Here is a 17,568-nt window from a genome sequence, read left to right as displayed (position 1 = left end):
GACTCCTCCAGGCTCTAAGCCATTGTGTGCAAGCTCGCTGGTAGCCTGGGCTCTCGACGTAAGCATCTCCATGCTCTGCAGAAAAGCTAGTATGTGATCCTGCCCTCCAGTGAGCTGTCACCTGTGACATCTTTTCCCCCTGCCCTTGTGCCACGTGATTTACCATGTGAAGACTCCTCCTCTAGCCTACCCTGTAACGTATATGTGGTGCCAGTCTCTCAGCTGGTGCTTGCTATGGTCAGATCAAGTGATGCTGCATCTTCAGGATGGCTGCCCTGCTCTTTCTGCCCTGGCATAGGGGCCTTGGTACTTTCAGCACCTGAGATGAAAGAGAGGGGCAAGGGTTAGCTTTTAGTGTGAAGGGAAAGCAGAGAGAGATGAGTGGATGCTGAAAGCAGCTGCAGTTTGTCATGCAGAGTGTGTAGGGTGAGATAGATGTGAGAAGGGAAAAAGAGAGTAATGCGTGATGTCTCCTCCAATGTTGTCACTCGCCAGGGCCATGACATTCCCCCTACCTGTGATGTCCAGTACCTCCACCTCAAGTAGGGAGAAGGTGTGCACCTGGCCTCTGGCTTCTCTGATCACTGTCTGCTGCCTCATGTTGTGCGACTTTCTCCTGCAAGAAAGAAGGGAGTATGTTGGTGTCAGCAATGTGAGCTGTTCTGAGAATATGCCTGCCACAGTCAAATAATGCAGATGTTGTGTGCAAGATGTGAAGTCTGGGTACGTGAGGCTTGCAATAATTCTGAGAGTAGGAGGTGCAGATATGTGAGTAGTAGTAGGAGGAGGTGGTGGAGTGAAGTGTGGTGCAGTGATTGTCAGGGAGTGTTGTGAGTAGTGGGGCTCCAGGTGTGAGGAGAGAGTAATTGAGGTAGCAATCTTACCTTGACAACATTGCTGTGGTCATTAAACTTTTCTCGGCATTGCAGCCATGTCCTGGGAGCTAAGCTCCTTGCATTGACCTCCTCAGCCACCTCCTCTAACTGACAGTGGAGTTGTTGCCTGAAGGGCTTTCTGCCCCCTGGGGGGAACAGGATCTCCCTCCTCCTGTCCACCCCCTGGACTAGGGCCTCTAAAGCAGTATCGAAGAAATTGAGGGTCTGATCTATAGTTCATACAGCCATTTTTTTCTTTCTCCTGGGCAGCCAGAGTGTACCTCCCCTTTAAGAGTTGCAGATCGCCTTTAAGTGGTTTCAGAGACGCCTCATTTCCTGCCTCCCCCCCAGCCCCCACCCCCCCCCCCCAACAAACAGACGTGCAGCCAATAAGCAGCGTGGGTAGTTCTGGCAGTATGCCTGACCCATTCTAATGAGGTTCCAATACCAATTTTGCATGGTCCCTGCACCTATTCCTAAAGTAATGCTCATTTGCACGCACGATCGAATTTCAAGGCCTCTAACTGAGTTATGTAATACTTTTAGTCCTTAGAACAATAGATAGGAAGGCCAGATTTATTTGCTGAACATGCTTAAGGATTCTTCTCAGCTCCAATACTCACCACACTAGAAAGTTTATGATAGTGATGGCTCGGATATTATAGGTTTTTACCAAGTGAATAATTGTATAAGGTTGTAAGCTTTTAGCCTTCATATCTTCGAGCTGGAAGGAAAACAAAGAATTCAGTATTATTGTTAATTGTTATGAGAGAATATCAGTTATATATACACACATATATATGTATATATATTCTTATCTTGCAAAAATGAAGGGGCAAAAATGACACTCTCCTTTTCCAAATCTGAGCAATTCCCTTTCCCTCCCCCAAAACAGTGACAATTTTAATTTATTGGCAAACACTTCTTGGGTCTCATGATTTTCCATGTGGAATACGCTCTCATGTCTCAGGAGATTGGGTTTGTTTTCCTTGGAGCAGAGGAGGCTGAGGGGGGACATGATTGAGGTGTACAAAATTATGAGGGGCACAGATAGGATGGATACTAAGGAGCTTTTTCCCTTCGTTGAGGGTTCTATAACAAGGGGACATAGATTCAAGGTAAAAGGCGGGAGGTTTAGAGGGGATTTGAGAAAGAACTTTTTCACCCAGAGGGTGGTTGGAGTCTGGAACTCACTGCCTGAAAGGGTTGTGGAGGCAGGAACCCTCACAACATTCAAGAAGCATTTGGATGAGCACTTGAAATGCCATAGCATACAAGGCTACAGACCAAATGCTGGAATATGGGATTAGAGTAGACAGGGCTGATGGCCGGCGCGGACACGATGGGCCGAAGGGCCTCTATCCGTGCTGTATAACTCTATGACTCTATGACTCTATATTCAAAATATATTCTGGGGAGATCCAAAATCTGAATTTTGAATAGCAGAGTAAACTCCACAAATTCTGTTCTCAGAATCGGTCCTGGACTACAAGCAAACTTGAAAACAGTGCATATTCTATCACACAGTGCAAACTATCAGCACATTCTTTCCCTCCCCGTGCACAATCATAGCTGTTAATGACATCACACATCCTAGCATACACCTTGACACAAACATAATTTTCTTTTGTAGCTCTGAAGGTGCCAGACTGGGTAACAGCGGTATAAATGGGCAGCATTACCCAATCTGGTCATTCATTGATCCGTACACAGGGATTGGATTACAACAGTGGGTCTCAGTATAAACACAATGCAACTTCCATTTTCTTGATGCTGTGCCAGGTCATAGTTCACGATGCCGGCACAGTCCTCAATTAAGATTGTTTTTCACACCACATCACTGCTAATCTGTATTCAGCTGGGAAAACAGCTTTCATTGGTTAGGGGTATGCTACACATAATTTTTTTAGATAGAATTTTTAATGAAATTATATATTATAACTCTTCATTCAGTTTATTCACAGAGATGGGTAAATGGAGAGTATCGGGCAAGATTTATTAACATTTTGGCCTGGAAGTTATGTGGAGGTTTGATCCCAGCAATTATATCAGGATCACGCACACCGTAGATCGCTACCAATGACCTCGCCAAAGTTTGGTGAGTCAAGAGGAGGGACCTCCAGAAGCAGGATGTTACTGGTTTGGGGACACATCTGTGGTGCATGTCCCCCCCGCCCCTGGCATTGAAGACACCAGAAACATCGGTAGAAGCTGGAAGGCCAGGGGAGGGAGAAGTGCTAGGTTTCCTCCCATCTCCAGAAATTTGCTGAGTTTGGCCTGAGAAAAAAATGATGATTCACCCTGTCTGATTTTTGGGCGTCGAGGACCTGACCCTGGCGTTGACCTCAAGCTGGGCCTCACTTCTGCGAGTATTGGCCACGTAAGCATGGTGAGATCAGGTGCACCTGTGCCGATGCTATGTTGGGTACCAGCTCAAGGCCTAGGTGTGGGAACGCCTGATTTATGGAATCGTCACTTCTGGCCCCATGCCCACTCATGCGAATAGAATTGTAGGGACGAGGGAAGTCCTGTCTCCGTAAGACCATCCTGGAAACTGTGGCTGAAGGCTGGTACCCAGCGTAGTCAGGTCATGGCTAAGTTTGTGGCCATTCTGGTGGGCTCCTGCTGAATATATGATGGGAGTCAGGGAGAAGAACTACAGATATTTAGGGCTTTTTTGTATTTGAGCAGAATAAATTCAACTTTACTGGCTGGAACAATAATAGGAACGTTATAGACACTATTTTGTTTTGTTTAAAGTGGCCTTGTTGCCATAGAAATATTCTTTCTCTGAAGTTTACCTATAACTAACAAGGATGCAATGGCGAGATCAGTGACACAATCACAGTAGCATGTGCTGCATTAATAAAAATAGGGGGAGGGGACATATTGTAAAAGTACGTGCTAAGGAAGATATTGGCCTAGAAATTCAATCGCACAGCGCCTGTTTTTCAGGTGCTAAATGGCCTCCTAAGGCGCCAATATGGTGGGTAGGATGCGCACGCTTATTACGAACCGGAAGTGCGCCGCCTGCCATATTGGTGTAGGCTACTCCATTGGCGTCAGGTGCACCTGTCAGAACTCGCCAGCAACACGTGATGCTAATCAGCAGGAAGAACTCATCACCAGCGCTATTTGTAAGCATCATGCAGAACTTACAGGTTAGTTGCTGGTTTGTCATTTCAGGCAGTTGCATGACTTCTGGCCATTTCTTGGTGTATTTTATCACACTGAAAGTTCACTGTCTGAAGAGAGCAAGATTTTACTGGTGTTGCACTGTTGTTGGCTGCCTCAGAAATAGTTTGAGTGCAGTCATGGTTGGTCACATAGGGCTGCTTTCAGGGCTGGAGGACGAGGGGGAGCGGCAAGGAAGACAGCAGAGAGCAGGAGAAACTGCGACAAGGGGGAGGAGGAGGAGGGCACTGCGCTTGGAGGCCAAACCTACAGCGGGTATTCAGGGAACACTTCTCCTACTTTAACTTTACTCAGGAGCAATGTCTCAGCATCACAAAGGAGGCTGTCACTGAGTTATATCACCTGCTGCAGCCACAACTCAAGCCTCACACCAGATCATGGACAATGCTGCTGTTGCCGTCAAGGTCACGATGGCCCTTAACATTTATGCCTCAGGCTCCTTCCATGATGCAGCAAGTGTCATAAGTGACTCAGAGTTCGCAGTCCACCGTTGTATCAGAGAGGTGACCGAGGCTCTCTACACCAGGAGGAACACCTACATCTCCTTCCCTAGGGACAGAGCAAAGCAGGACAAGAGAGCACTAGGCTTCGCCCACACGGCAAACTTCCCCAGAGTGCAAGGGGCCATAGACTGCACCCACATTGCCTTAAGTGCTCCCCATCACCAGCCTGGCATCTTTATCAATCATAGGGGATTCTAGTCCCTCAACGTACAGCTGATTTGCGACTACAGGCAGCGCATCCTGTCCAGTATCCTGGCAGCAGTCAGGATTCTATCATCCTGTGCTAGTCCTCTGTGTCCTCCAACCAGGCTGTCAAATTACAGGCTGACTACTGGGCAACAGGGATTTGGCTCATGACTCCTTTCAGGAACCTCGGCACAGCTGCAGACCTGGACTACAACGAGCTCCATGCCGCCATGAGACATGTGATCAAGTGAACAATCGGCATGCTCAAGCAACGCCTCCACTGCCTGGATCCTTCTGGAGGAGCTTTGCAGTCCACCCCGAGCAGGTATCGAGATGTGAGGTCGTCTTTTGTATGCTGCATAACTTTGACATCATGAGGGACCAGCCCTGGGCAGCAAGAAATGCAGCACGAGAAGCAGCAGCAACAGGAGGAGGAGCAACATGAAGATGAGGAGCAGGAGAGGTATCGATCACCAGTGCCCTTAGCTACCAGAGCTCTCAGAGAACATAAGAAGTAGGAGCAGGAGTAGGCCATAAGGCCCCTCGAACCTGCTCTGCCATTCAATAAGATCATAGCTGATCTTCTACCTCAACTCCACTTTCCCAGCCTATCCCCATATCCTTTGATTCCCTTAGTGTCCAAAAATCTATCGATCTCAGACTTGAATATACTCAATGACTAAGTATCCACAGCTCTCTGGGATAGAGAATTCCAAAGATTCACAACCCTCTGAGTGAAAAAAATTCTCCTCATCTCAGTCCTAAATGGCTGAACCCTTATCCTGAGACTATGCCCCCTAGTTCTAGACTCTCCTGCCAGGGGAAACAGCTTCTCAGCATCTACCCTGTCAAGCCCTCTCAGAACTTCATATGTTTCAATGAGATCACCTCTCATTCTTCTAAACTCCAGAGAGTAGAGGCCCATCCTACTGAATGGCAGCATGCCTGCTCCCCCACCACCCATTCTGCCAGGGCCCTTGATAGTGCCACACAGCCAGCTGGGCCAGACTGCCTCAGCCTACGCTGAGATGCTGCAGTCAGGTCCTTAAGGCCCAGAGCTGCTCAAGGTCACCCACCACGGCCATCTGAAGTGTCCTCAATCTAAGCTTAGCAGACTTCCACCTCCCAAGCTGTAGCCACTGGGGAAACACTTCGTAGAAGCACAGGTAGAGACTAGCTCATTGAAGAGCCCTTCACCTAAATCATCCCTTCCTTCCCCAGTACACCACTGTCCTTACTACCACCAGCTGATTGCCTTCCTTCAGTCCAGTCTTGTGGGTCTCGCCCTCACTTCACTACAAAGATAAACACTAACACCAAACCCAGAATGGAAAACAAATTTATCAAGCAAAAATTGTCAATGTGTATGTCATCCTTAACAGGAATAATTACAATGTACTCTTAGTACCTGTCTTATGTGATTATCCGTGTGCTCCTACGACGTCTTCCCCAGTGGCTACAGCTATCATCCTGAAGGAGGACAACAGGCGCTTCTCCCATGGAGTGAAGGCCACTCTCCTGGGAATGGACCTCAGCACTCCTACGGCTCTGCTCAAGAACAGAGTGAAAGAGTGACATGATCCTCTGGAAGCCCCTGTCAACAGTGGCCCCCAAAGCTAAGATGGCAGCTGTCTGACCTTCCATGGCAGCTGTGAAAGCTGTCAGGAGAGGCTTCACTGTGTTGTTGATGGAGCTGACCACTCAGTCCGTGTTGGTCAGAATGGTCTCCATGCTCTGCGCGAAGCCTTGATACTAGCTGGAGCTGGACCCCTCCATGCTCTGAGCCACTGTGCTTAAGCTCGCTGGCAGGCTGCCCAGTACACCTAGTATTTTCTGGTGAATGCCCATCAGCCTTCTTCGGTAGGCTGGGTCCTCAAAGTCAGCATCTGAGTAGTCTGCTGCACAGCTGGTATGTGATCTTGCTCTCCAACGAGCTGGCACCTGTGGCGTCCTTTCCACCTGCCCTAGCTTCTGCACACTTGTGCCCAGAGATTCATCACATGAAGACACCTCCTGTAGCCTAGCCGCTAAAGTATGCATGGTACCAGTATCTGAACTGATGCTTGCGAGGGTGAGGTCTAGTGGTGGTGAATCTTCAGGAAGGCTGGTCTCCTCTTCATGAACTGGCACAGGGTCTTCCATATCATCAGCATCTGGAATGAAAAGAGGGACAAGGGTTAGCTTGTGGTGTGAAGGGAAAGCAGAGTGAGAAAAGCGGCTGATGAAAGCATCTGCAGTTTGTCATGCAGAGTGTGTAGGGTGAGATAGAAGTAATAAGGGAAAAAGAGGATAAGGTGTGAAGAAACCCTGTGTGATATCCCCACTAGCGTTGCCAGTCACCATGGCAGTGACTCTGCCCCTGCCCGTGAAGGCCAGCATGTTACCCTCAAGGAGGCAGAGTGCAGACGGGCAGTGCCTCCTGCCACAAGCTGTACGTGATCTTCTGCAAGAAAGAAGGGAGTATATTAGTAACAGTCTTGTGAGATGTTTAGAAAATGTGCCTGTCATGGTAGCATAGCTGGTATGCAGTGTGTCAGATGTGAGTTGTGGGTAAGTGAGGGTTAGAATAGTGGTGAGTGTGAGTAGGAGGAGAAGGAGGTGTAGTGAAGTGTGGTGTAGTGATTGTAGGAGAGTGAAAGGAAGCAGGGGTAGGGAGTATTGTGAATATTATGAGTAGTAAGGCTGTAGATAGTGGAGGTATGTGCAGAGAGTAATAGAGCAGTATTGTTACCTTGACAACTCTGGTGTGGTCATTGAACTTTGTGCAGCATTGCATCTATGTCTTGGCAGCTAAGCTGCTGGCCTTCACATGCACTGTCAGCTTTTTCCACTGTTGACGGTGTTGATGCATGGAGGGTTTCCTACCCCCTAGGGGCAAGAGGATGTCTCTCCTTCTGTCCACTGCACAGACCAGGCCTCCAAGGCAGAATTTGAGAACCTGGGGGCATGATCTGCCAGTCTAGCAGCCATTCCTTTGCTCAAAAGTGCTTCCTTGCTTCCTCCTGCAGCCACAGTGCAACCCCATTTAAGAGGTGCTGGCTGCCTTCAAGTGGCATCACAGATGCCCGATATCCATCCTCCAAAAGAGGTGTGCGGCCAATGAGTAGCATGGGTTGCGCTGGCTGCACAGCTGAGTGATTATAATCAGCAGGCAGCACAAATATTACGTGCTGTCTGAATCAACGCTAACAGGTACTTGCAGTGCGCGCCTCGCCCCCTGCGCGCCCATTTCTGGACGTGATCGAATTTCTAGGCCACTTGCTGTGGCAGCCAACTTTGTAACATTGCAGTGGTGTTTTTGTAGTGAACTGTTCCAGCGATCAAGCCTGCTGAATGATTCCATAACATCGTTCCCTCATCAACATGATGTAAATGAGCTAAAAGGGCTTAGCTAAATACAAGGATATGATAATAATGGCTTATTCCCCTGTGTCTCACCTCTGCTTGGGAAGTACGCAGGCTATTAGATGCAATCCCTGAACAACTAGGATTTTGTACATCATCTTTCACAAATCTAATGGTTTTTGAAGCATAGTCAGCCCTTGCAGAAATTGCACTTGTGGTTAATGAAGTACACCAGTCTCAACAAACTAGGATTCTTCTAATATTTTTACATTCAAGAAAAATACAGCTTGTTCCCATTCTTTTCCAGTGTATATATCAACAATATAATGAGTCTTACAGTGACTTCTGCTGGATAATGCACTTTTGTTGTTAGGCGCAGACAGGATCGGACTTGGCTGTGATGTTGTTGATGGTAGAATGGCCTGCTGCCCCTCACTGTCTGGGCTCATACATGTTCACTTGGACAAGGGAGATGGCTGATACCCATGGCAGAATACCATAGCAAGGAGTCCACACCCTCAAGAGAGAAGGGAGTGGGAAAAAATTGACAAGAGAAAGAACAAGTGCGTCAAGGAGTGTGCAATAAAGCACACAGGAAACAGTAGCAGTATTGTGTGCTAGTACCTCAAGATCATTGAAGAGCACCGCTGGTGAAGTGACACCATTTTTCCTAGCAATGAGTCGGAGTATTGCTTCAGCCTCTTGTATCCTTCCCTTTAATAGCAGCCAGCGTGGAGATTCAGGAACAAACCTGGAAATAAAAGTGTTTTATTTTAAGGAAAGAGCACTAAAGTCCTTACTACCACCAGCTGATTCCCTTCCTTCAGTCCAGTCTTGTGGGTCTCGCCCTCACTTCACTACAAAGATAAACACTAACACCAAACCCAGAATGGAAAACAAATTTATCAAACAAAAATTGTCAATGTGTATGTCATCCTTAACAGGAATAATTACAATGTACTCTTAGTACCTGTCTTATGTGATTATCCGTGTGCTCCTACGACGTCTTCCCCAGTGGCTACAGCTGTCATCCTGAAGGAGGACAACAGGCGCTTCTCCCATGGAGTGAAGGCCACTCTCCTGGGAATGGACCTCAGCACTCCTACGGCTCTGCTCAAGAACAGAGTGAAAGAGTGACATGATCCTCTGGAAGCCCCTGTCAACAAGGACTTGACAAATTATTAGTAATATGAATATACTCTTTAATAGCTGATATTGCATTGTCAGGAACGAGCCTTTGGCTTAGTGGTAGCATTCCCACCTACGGTCCAGAGGCTGAAAGGAGCGAGTCCCACTCTAGACAACCACGGCGGGTGGAGCCTAGAGTCTGGTCTCTAAATACTGAGGTGACATCTAGCAGGCTACTCGTGTCCAGATGGAGTTACCACTGGCTAAGTGGAGTGTTCCTGCCTCTGAGTTAGAAGGGTTGGATTTGGGCCCCATTCCAAACAACCCCAGTGAGTGAAGAACGGAACATTGGTTATGAATACTGGGTTGACATCCAGCGGGGGTACTTGTGTCTGATGGGTACATGTGTTTCCACCCCCCCACCCCCACCTCCAATGTAAGAGTAGGCGGGGCTCTTTAGCCTTGTTTACAGCCCACCTAGGAGAAGGTACTCCAATGAAAAAACCATGAAGAAGGCAGCAGGAAACCACATCAGCTACTCTTCTCTAGTAATTATCTCAAGAATCTCATGTGTACGATTTCAGTTAGAACCTGGCCTAGGGCACAACAAGAGACAGATGGATTGCAGTGTCAATAGGTTCAAATCTAGGAGTTGATTCAGAAAAAATAATGGCCTAGAATGGTGTCAAAGTTTAACATGGGTTTTGACAGGCTTATGAAAATGACTGCCTGGATCATGAGCTCTACTGGTAGAGGTCTGAGAAGCTTGGACACTGTTGCCATGATATGGCGCATAGTTGGGGGGGTGGGGGGATTTAAAAAGAAATAGCATTGTTTTTAAAAAATGTCCAGCAAAAATCAAAATGCCAAATGAACATTTGACTATGTGCTGAGATGCCACAGCACTCAGAACTGACAAAAAATATGAAGGGAAAATGGTGCCTCTGATTGAGGGAAGGTATGTTCTCTTTCAAAGGGAAAATACTAAAGAGGAAAGTTGTTAGTCTGTGTATTTGTTTGTTAAATTCTAGGGTAAGATTACAGAGTTTGATCCTGGAATAATGGATTAATTAACTGTTGTGCTTGGTCAGAAAATAGACCTGTACACCTTGCAGATATTTTAAGATTGAATGCAATTCTAGCACCCTCTGCAGGAATATAGTTGAACTTTACAAATCTATAATGATTGAGAATCAACAATAAACAGCAACTTGAATTTATATGCCTCTCCTAATGTAGAACATCTCAGAGTGCTTTACAAGAGAAATGAGAATGCTGAGCAGGAGATTCGGGAGGGGGCGGGGTGGGGTGGGGGAGGGCTGAAAGGCACGGTTAGAGATGTAGATTTTTAAGAGGCTTTAGAAATAAAGGAGACATGGAGCAAGGTGAAGTGGTTTTGGGGACAGTGCAGTACTCCCTCACTTCCCTATTACAACAGTTGACAATTACACTTTCAAAAAGTGCTTCATTGGCTATAAAGTGCTTTGGGATATCCTGTGGTTGTGAAAGGCACCATATAAAAGCCAGCTTTTTTTTCTTTCTTGTTGTGAAGGATGTAGGACGGGAAGCCAGCAAGAAAAGCCTTCCAAAAATCCTTGAGATTTTGTCAGACAAACGCATTGGCTCTGTGATTGGCAGGATCTAATGGTGCAGTGCAAACAACCACATTTGTGTTTTTGTGGTGAGGTTTCCACACAAGTTTATTTCTTGGTTTAACCAAAACAAGTTATCACCATGATCCCTGGGAACTGTTCAACCTGTAGCAGGTATTGCACCTCTCAGGGGACTACAGCTACCATGAATAAAGAACCTTGTAGGACATTGCAGTGCATTTTAAAAACTTTAATTTGATATAGTATAGTAGTAAGCATCTGCCACAGTGATTTTTTTTTTTACTCCTTTAGTTTTTCCTTTTTTAAAGAATTAATAGATTGTCTTTTATTTTTTCCCCTAAATCCTTTCCTTTTCTGAAATAGTAACTCATTCTTGGGTATAATTCCATAAATGCTGGCTAGCTTCTGGTATCTTATCTAAGTAGTCACAGTTCATGTATGAACACAGACAGCGAGCACAGACATCTCAGGGTCAGAATTTAACAAACAAATACACAGACTAACAACTTTCCTCTTTAGTATTTTCCCTTTGAAAGAGAACATACCTTCCCTCAATCAGAGGCACCATTTTCCCTTCATATTTTTTGTCAGTTCTGAGTGCTGTGGCATCTCAGCACATAGTCAAATGTTCCTAGGATCTGTGGGTTCAGCTGTGATATCTGTGGGGGATATCACAGCTGAACCTGGTTCTGTTCTCACCAGATATGCAGGAATCACTGGATTGGGAACCCTGGCTGTTTTTCTCCTCCTTGATCCAGAAGGACTAAGGTCAGTTTAGTGTCCCATCACTATCCAAGGTCAGATCAGCTAACTCAGCATAGGCTAGGGATTGAAAGTGGAACCTTCAATTATTTTTTTTAAAAACTGCACAAGGATTTTTGTTTCATGTTTCACTTCATGTTTCATGGAAGTAGATATTAGAATCCTCAAAAAATTTTGATTTCTCTCTGTGGTCTCTCCATAGTCCAGTGTGAAGTACATACAGTGCTTTGCTGGTGACAGGTTGCCTGTCCTGGGGATTTAATCAACGCACTTCATATGGATAGTGCCTTCTCTGAAATTTAGGTAATTTCTAGACCCTTGCCTCTAACTCTTCTAGCCAGAACCTGTGTTTGGAACTCCCCTCTTGCATACAACCCTTTAGAACTCCAGTCACTTTGCAGGGTCCTTCTACAGTTGTCCTTCCTGTTAGTTGGTTAGTTAGATAGATAGATAGAAAGATAGATAGATAAACAGACAGATGGACAGATAGTCAGACAGACAGACAGACAGATAGAGTCGTTCACGAACTCAGGACGTTGCAAAGCGCTATACTGCCAATGACGTACTTGTTAATGGGGGCCAAAAAGACAAATGTTGAGGTACGGAATGATTGGAGTTGGCAGAAAAGCTGGGGTATGTAGTGAGTGTGGTTTTGAAAGTGTGCCATGTTAATCTGAGGAGAATGTATTACTAACGATATCTCTACAAATTTCCCAACCAGTTGGTAATGAAGATCCTTCCATGTGTAGATTCTCTGGAGGCTGAGTTTCAGATTCCTCAGCTCAGCATCCAGCACACCTCCTCCAGGGATTCCATTTCCAGTTCTTTCAGAATAGCAAAGTTGTGAAGAGCACAGAAAGCAAGCATGATGCAAGTGACCTCCTCAGGAGCATACTGCAGTGCCTGTCTAGATCTATCTAGGCAGAGAAATCTTGCTATAGTCCTCTTATAGCCTTGTTTCCCAGAAGCCATCCCAACACTTCACTGTCTTCCCTGAATAGAGCTGGGAGGCTGGAGTTCCTCATTACAAAAGACAATTCTCTGCAAATTTGACGTTGACATGCAGGATTCATTCTTGTTAGGCACACACAATTTGAACATTGAAGAAATGAAATCCCTTTCTGTTTAGGATATTCAAAGATTGCAAACAAGGAAATCCCCATTGGGAAACTCATACTGCTCTATGAAATCCCCTACAGTAGGTGGGAGCTGAAAATGTGCTCATGCCCAGAGAGTCCCTCATTCTGGCAGTTTGAAGTATGGCTCAGTAGCTCCCCAAAACAACAACAAATTCTCAAAATAATTAGGCAAACCTGAGATATAGGAAAAAGTTATCCAAGTAGTAAGTATCTTTATCATTTCTGCCAGGTGGATCTGCCCCTGACAAGGCACACACAAGATAGTGGTAAGAATGTGAAACTCTCTACCACAAGGAGTAGTTGCGGCAAATAGCATAGATGCATTTAAGGGGAAGTTAGATAAACACATGAGGGAGAAAGGAATAGAAGGATATGCTGATAGGGTTAGATGAAGAGGGGTGAGAGGAGGCTTGTGTGGAGCATAAACACCGGCATGGACCAGTTGGGCTGAATGGACTGTGCTGCACATTCCATTTAATTCTATGGGTAATATCTCTTTTATATTCTCATAAGTTACACCAAAGCAAATGATATCTAATGGGAGTGGAAATGATGGGAATTCTGATGCCTTACACCATCTCATTTGCAAGTGCATGCTGGTAAAGGGGCGGGTGGAGGAGATGGCCCCTCTCGCCCGGACTTGAAATTTCAGCGAAATGGAAACAGGGTGTGACCCCAGTAGAAACAGGTCTCACCCTCAAAATTTAAATGCTCCTGCATTACAACCCTGTCTTGCCAAAAACTGTTCAAAATTTTTTGCTCCAGTAAATATAGCCAACAAGCCCAACAAAGCAACCCACAAAGTGCCAGAATAATCTGACAAAATCTTTTTTTATTATTTCCATAGACTTTTACAAATTCTATCAATATCAGCTGAAGCTTCAAATGGCAGTGATGTTGCAGTGAATTATTTTGTGTACTTAGTTGCTTCTCATTCTGTGCTTCAAGTACACACATCCTACGTGCATCTGGCTTCTCCATCTCTCAGCATCTGCACTACAACCAGAAGTTCCACACATGTCCACTTTCCTTTTCAATAGCCACTCACCAACTCTCGCCCTCTATTTCTGCAGGAGAAGACAGCGCATAAGGCAGAGGAGTAGACTGGGAGGAGGAACACCCAGCATCATGGCACTCACCCAGATGGAACAGGAAGCACAGGAAATCAGTGACCCATCAAGAACAAAGAGCATTGCAGCTGGTGGCTTACTTGAGCAGGGTGTCTGCCTATTACTTGTACCCCTTCATGTAAGTCAAGAAATCACACATTCAGCCAGCTTGTTAACTTCAGCTGCATTGTGAAGCTTGTCATTTGCTGCTGCCCAACCTGTCTTGTCCCTTTTCTCTTTCCTCTAGTTCCTTCTCAGAATCTCTAGGGCACAACTTCCAATCCTTCTCCAATCCAAGCAACATCCATCAGCCTACTCTTATACCATATACCAGAATTTTTGTAACAAGCTTCCTGTTACTCACCATGTCAAATGGCTTCGGAAAATCCACATGTACCACATCCACTGTATTCTCTTTGTCTAACCAATTGGTCACTTCTTCAAAAAACTATGACCAGGAATCCCTCGGGACTGCTCCTGCTCCACTGGCATTACTTCACCAGAGGTGTGACGGAAACCTTGCTCATGTGCGTAAATGGAGTTTCCGCTGCACTGCTGGTGAAGTAATGTTGTGAAGCAAGAGCAGCTCTGAGGAATTTCCCGGTCTAAATTTTGTCAAAAATGACTTGCTTTTAAGAAATCCATGTCGGCTGTCCTTGATTATCTTATTAAGTTCTAAATGCACAGTAATAAATCATGCATTCACTCTCATCAGCCTCAAACACTCTCAAACAAGCTATTGTTCAAAAACAAGGAATGAGATATGAATAAATTAATTATAGTCCAGTTAATTTAACATCAGTAAGATGAAGAACATTCAAGGGCGTTTAACAAAGCACCATCCGAGTTCATTTAAAGACCAAAGAGGCCTTAAGAGGCAATCTGAATGGTTTTGGAAGCAATAGATTGTGCTTAAGGCTGTAATTTTGTCATGATAATCTTTTGAGGAACTTAAGGATTAGTCATGGTAAAATGTCAACTGCTATGGAAATCGCATTGAAACCATAAACTGTCACGACATGAGGCTCTTTATGATTTCAATGTGACTTCCATGGCTTTAAATTACCACATTTACTTATCCAATCATAGCGAAAGCATCTCCAACAACGGCTTCTCTTCCCTAACACCCCCCCTCCCCCCTCATATGATACCTCCGGAGTTCCCCAAAGATGTATTTTTGGCCCCCTACTCTTCCTCATCTGTATGCTACTCCTTGGCAACATCATGCGAAGACATGCAGGCAACACTCAGTACTATCTCTCCACCACCTCGCTCAACTTGTCCACTGTCTCCATATTGTCAGACTGCTTGTCCGCCATCCAGTCCTGTATGAGCTGCAATTTAATCCAGCTAAACATTGGTAAGACCAAAGCCATTGTCTTTGACTCTTGCCACCAACTCGTACACTTCCCCAATTCCATCCCCTTCCCTGGCCACTGTCTTAGGTTGAATCAGTCTGTTCGCAACTTCATCATCCTATTCGACCCCAAGTTAAACTTCCGACCCCCTATCCTCTCCATCACAAAGACCACTTATTTCCACATCCATAAGATCGTCTTCCTCCACCATTGCTTCAGCCCAGCGGCTGCTGAAATTCTCTTCCAATCCTCTGTCAATTCACTGCTGTCCTAGCCAGCTCCACATCCTTCACCTTCCATAAACTTCTGCTCATCCAAAACTCTGCTGTCTGCATCCTATACTGCATTGAGTCCCGCTCACCAATCACCCCGTCCTCTCTGACCTACATAGGCTCACCATCTCCCAACGCCTCCAATTTTAAATTATCATCCTTGTGTTTAAATCCCTTCATGGCCTTGCTCCTCCCTATCTCTGTAACCTCCTCTGGCCCTACAATCCTCCTGAATTCTCCATTCCTCTGACTCTAGCCTCATGTATCCTTTGCTCATTGGTGGCTGTGCCTTCAGCCATCTAATCCCTATGCTTTGGAATTCTCTTCCTAAACCTTTTTGCCTTTCCACCTCTCTCTTCTCCGTTAAGACCCTTCTTAAAACCCAACTGTTTGAGTAAGCTTTTAGTCATCTCTTCTAATATCTCCTTCTTTGGCTCAGCGTCCATTTTTCCTCTGATTATGGCCTCGATTCAGGGTGGAATCGGTGAATGTGGGAGGTTGGGATAAGTGACAAACTCACATGTTGAGGCCCAGAGAGATTTTAATTCCTGGGCCTCATTTCCACATTCAGGCTCTGACTCCCACCCAAACCCGGCAGGAATCACGGCCTAGCCGGCGGCCGGAAACATGAATTCGGGAGGCAGATTGGGGAGTGAAAGGAGTAGATAAATCCCCTGCTCCGTTTTAACTGCCCCCCTAACAGGGTTCCACCAGGCAGGGGGAGTTAAAATCGAGGTCTAAGCCTCTGAAGTGCCTTGGGACATAGATGCTATATAAATGCAATTTGTTGTTTTTTATCTCTTTTTTCCTCACTCATTTCTGTTTCTCTAACCTCCTTCATTCTGTTCCTCTCTTTATCTTCTCCTTCACTTCTGTTTCACCTTCTCTGCCCCTTCACTTCGTTCTCACGCTCTTCTTCAATTCTATTTTTCTCTCTGTTCCATTTTTGTCCCTCATTCCTCCTTATCTTTCATTTCTCTCTCCTGACTCAATCTCCCTTTTGTCCTTAACTTCTCACTCTCCTTACTTCTGTTTCTCTCCTCCTTCACCTCTCTCTACCCTCCTTCACTTCTATTTCTCTATCTCAGAATTGTCCAACAGAAATTTGCTGACTGGCCACAGGTGTGGCTATTGCAACACCATTTTAACCATGTGCACTACTTTTAGTAGAAAATGTCTTATACACAATACTGGTAAATGTACTTCATGTGTATGTTTACTTAACAAACATCAACGTGAAACTCTTCAGTCTTTCTCTCTCACCAAAGTTTTGAATTCTGGTTTGAATTTATCAGACCAAGCACATCTTTTAGGTTTTTCTCCAGCAGTTCTGAGCGCTGCTTTGACTTCATCAGACTGATTGCGTTCATGCTGCTGCATGGGGAAACTGATGCAGAGGGAACAATCCACCAAAGAAGCACAAATTGTGGGCCTTCAGAAAAGACTAAAATCAGAAGTGAAAGATGTCCGATTACAAGAAAGGTTTTATATTGCTGCATAAAGAATCCACTTAATTTTCTGAAGCAAACAACATCAAAACTCTCAAAGAAAGTTCCCAAAACAATTCAAGGTGAACAGGGAAATGACAGAGGAAGTAACACAAACATGTTTGGTTTACTGAAGGGAGGCAATTGACATGATTGACATGGACTCCAGCCAATCAAAAGGAACCACTGACGTTCCACCACACATAACTTTAATTAAATAAAAAAATATTAAAATCTCAGGATCTGAAACTTTTGTGATCCTAATGACAAAGGTCAGACTTAGCCATGCCTAATAGACTAGTGGCTGAGAGCTATCCCATAGACATAGATTTTCAGTAAGTATTCAACAGATTCTGAGCTTTCAAAGAAAATGTATGAGTGCAGGAAAGTAAGAGCAAATTAATTAGCTGGGTTGAAAGATGATTTAGGAATAGGAGGCAGAAGTTGATGATAAAGGGTGGAGGGCACTGAATGGGATCCTGCAGGACCTATTTCTAATCTTTGTGGAGGAGAGTATATCTCATACCATTCTTGGATGATCAGGTGGCTACTGTAGCAGAGATTTGAAGGAATAAATTAAGTAAATGGGTTAAGAT

At 45.2% G+C, this 17,568-nt stretch overlaps 1 protein-coding gene and 1 long non-coding RNA gene across 7 annotated transcripts in view; one reads left to right on the top strand and one right to left on the bottom strand.

The window, feature by feature from the left end:
• The window catches only part of LOC137332377 (uncharacterized), an 86,725-nt gene that overhangs the window by 49,134 nt on the left and 20,023 nt on the right, over nt 1–17,568 (top strand). For 5 of the 6 annotated variants that reach the window (XR_010965644.1, XR_010965642.1, XR_010965643.1 and 2 more), the window contains exon 3: nt 13,820–13,994. This is a non-coding gene — a long non-coding RNA (uncharacterized lncRNA). Of the gene's footprint in view, nt 1–13,819; nt 13,995–16,780; nt 17,212–17,568 lie in introns of those variants that run through there. The other variant, XR_010965646.1, reaches the window with a different exon arrangement.
• The window catches only part of LOC137332376 (organic cation/carnitine transporter 2-like), a 54,373-nt gene that overhangs the window by 17,684 nt on the left and 19,121 nt on the right, over nt 1–17,568 (bottom strand). Inside the window, exons 5-6 of the mRNA XM_067996155.1 lie at nt 8,729–8,855; nt 1,499–1,599 (exon numbers count right to left, since the gene is read on the bottom strand). Coding sequence (XP_067852256.1) covers nt 1,499–1,599; nt 8,729–8,855 — 228 coding nt within the window. The remainder of the gene's footprint in view (nt 1–1,498; nt 1,600–8,728; nt 8,856–17,568) is intronic.

This window comes from Heptranchias perlo, chromosome 14 (genome assembly GCF_035084215.1).
Source record: "Heptranchias perlo isolate sHepPer1 chromosome 14, sHepPer1.hap1, whole genome shotgun sequence".
In the NCBI taxonomy this organism is placed as follows: domain Eukaryota; kingdom Metazoa; phylum Chordata; class Chondrichthyes; order Hexanchiformes; family Hexanchidae; genus Heptranchias; species Heptranchias perlo.
The sequence above is the reverse complement of the archived record's forward strand: the minus strand, read 5'-3'. Positions and strand labels throughout refer to the sequence as shown.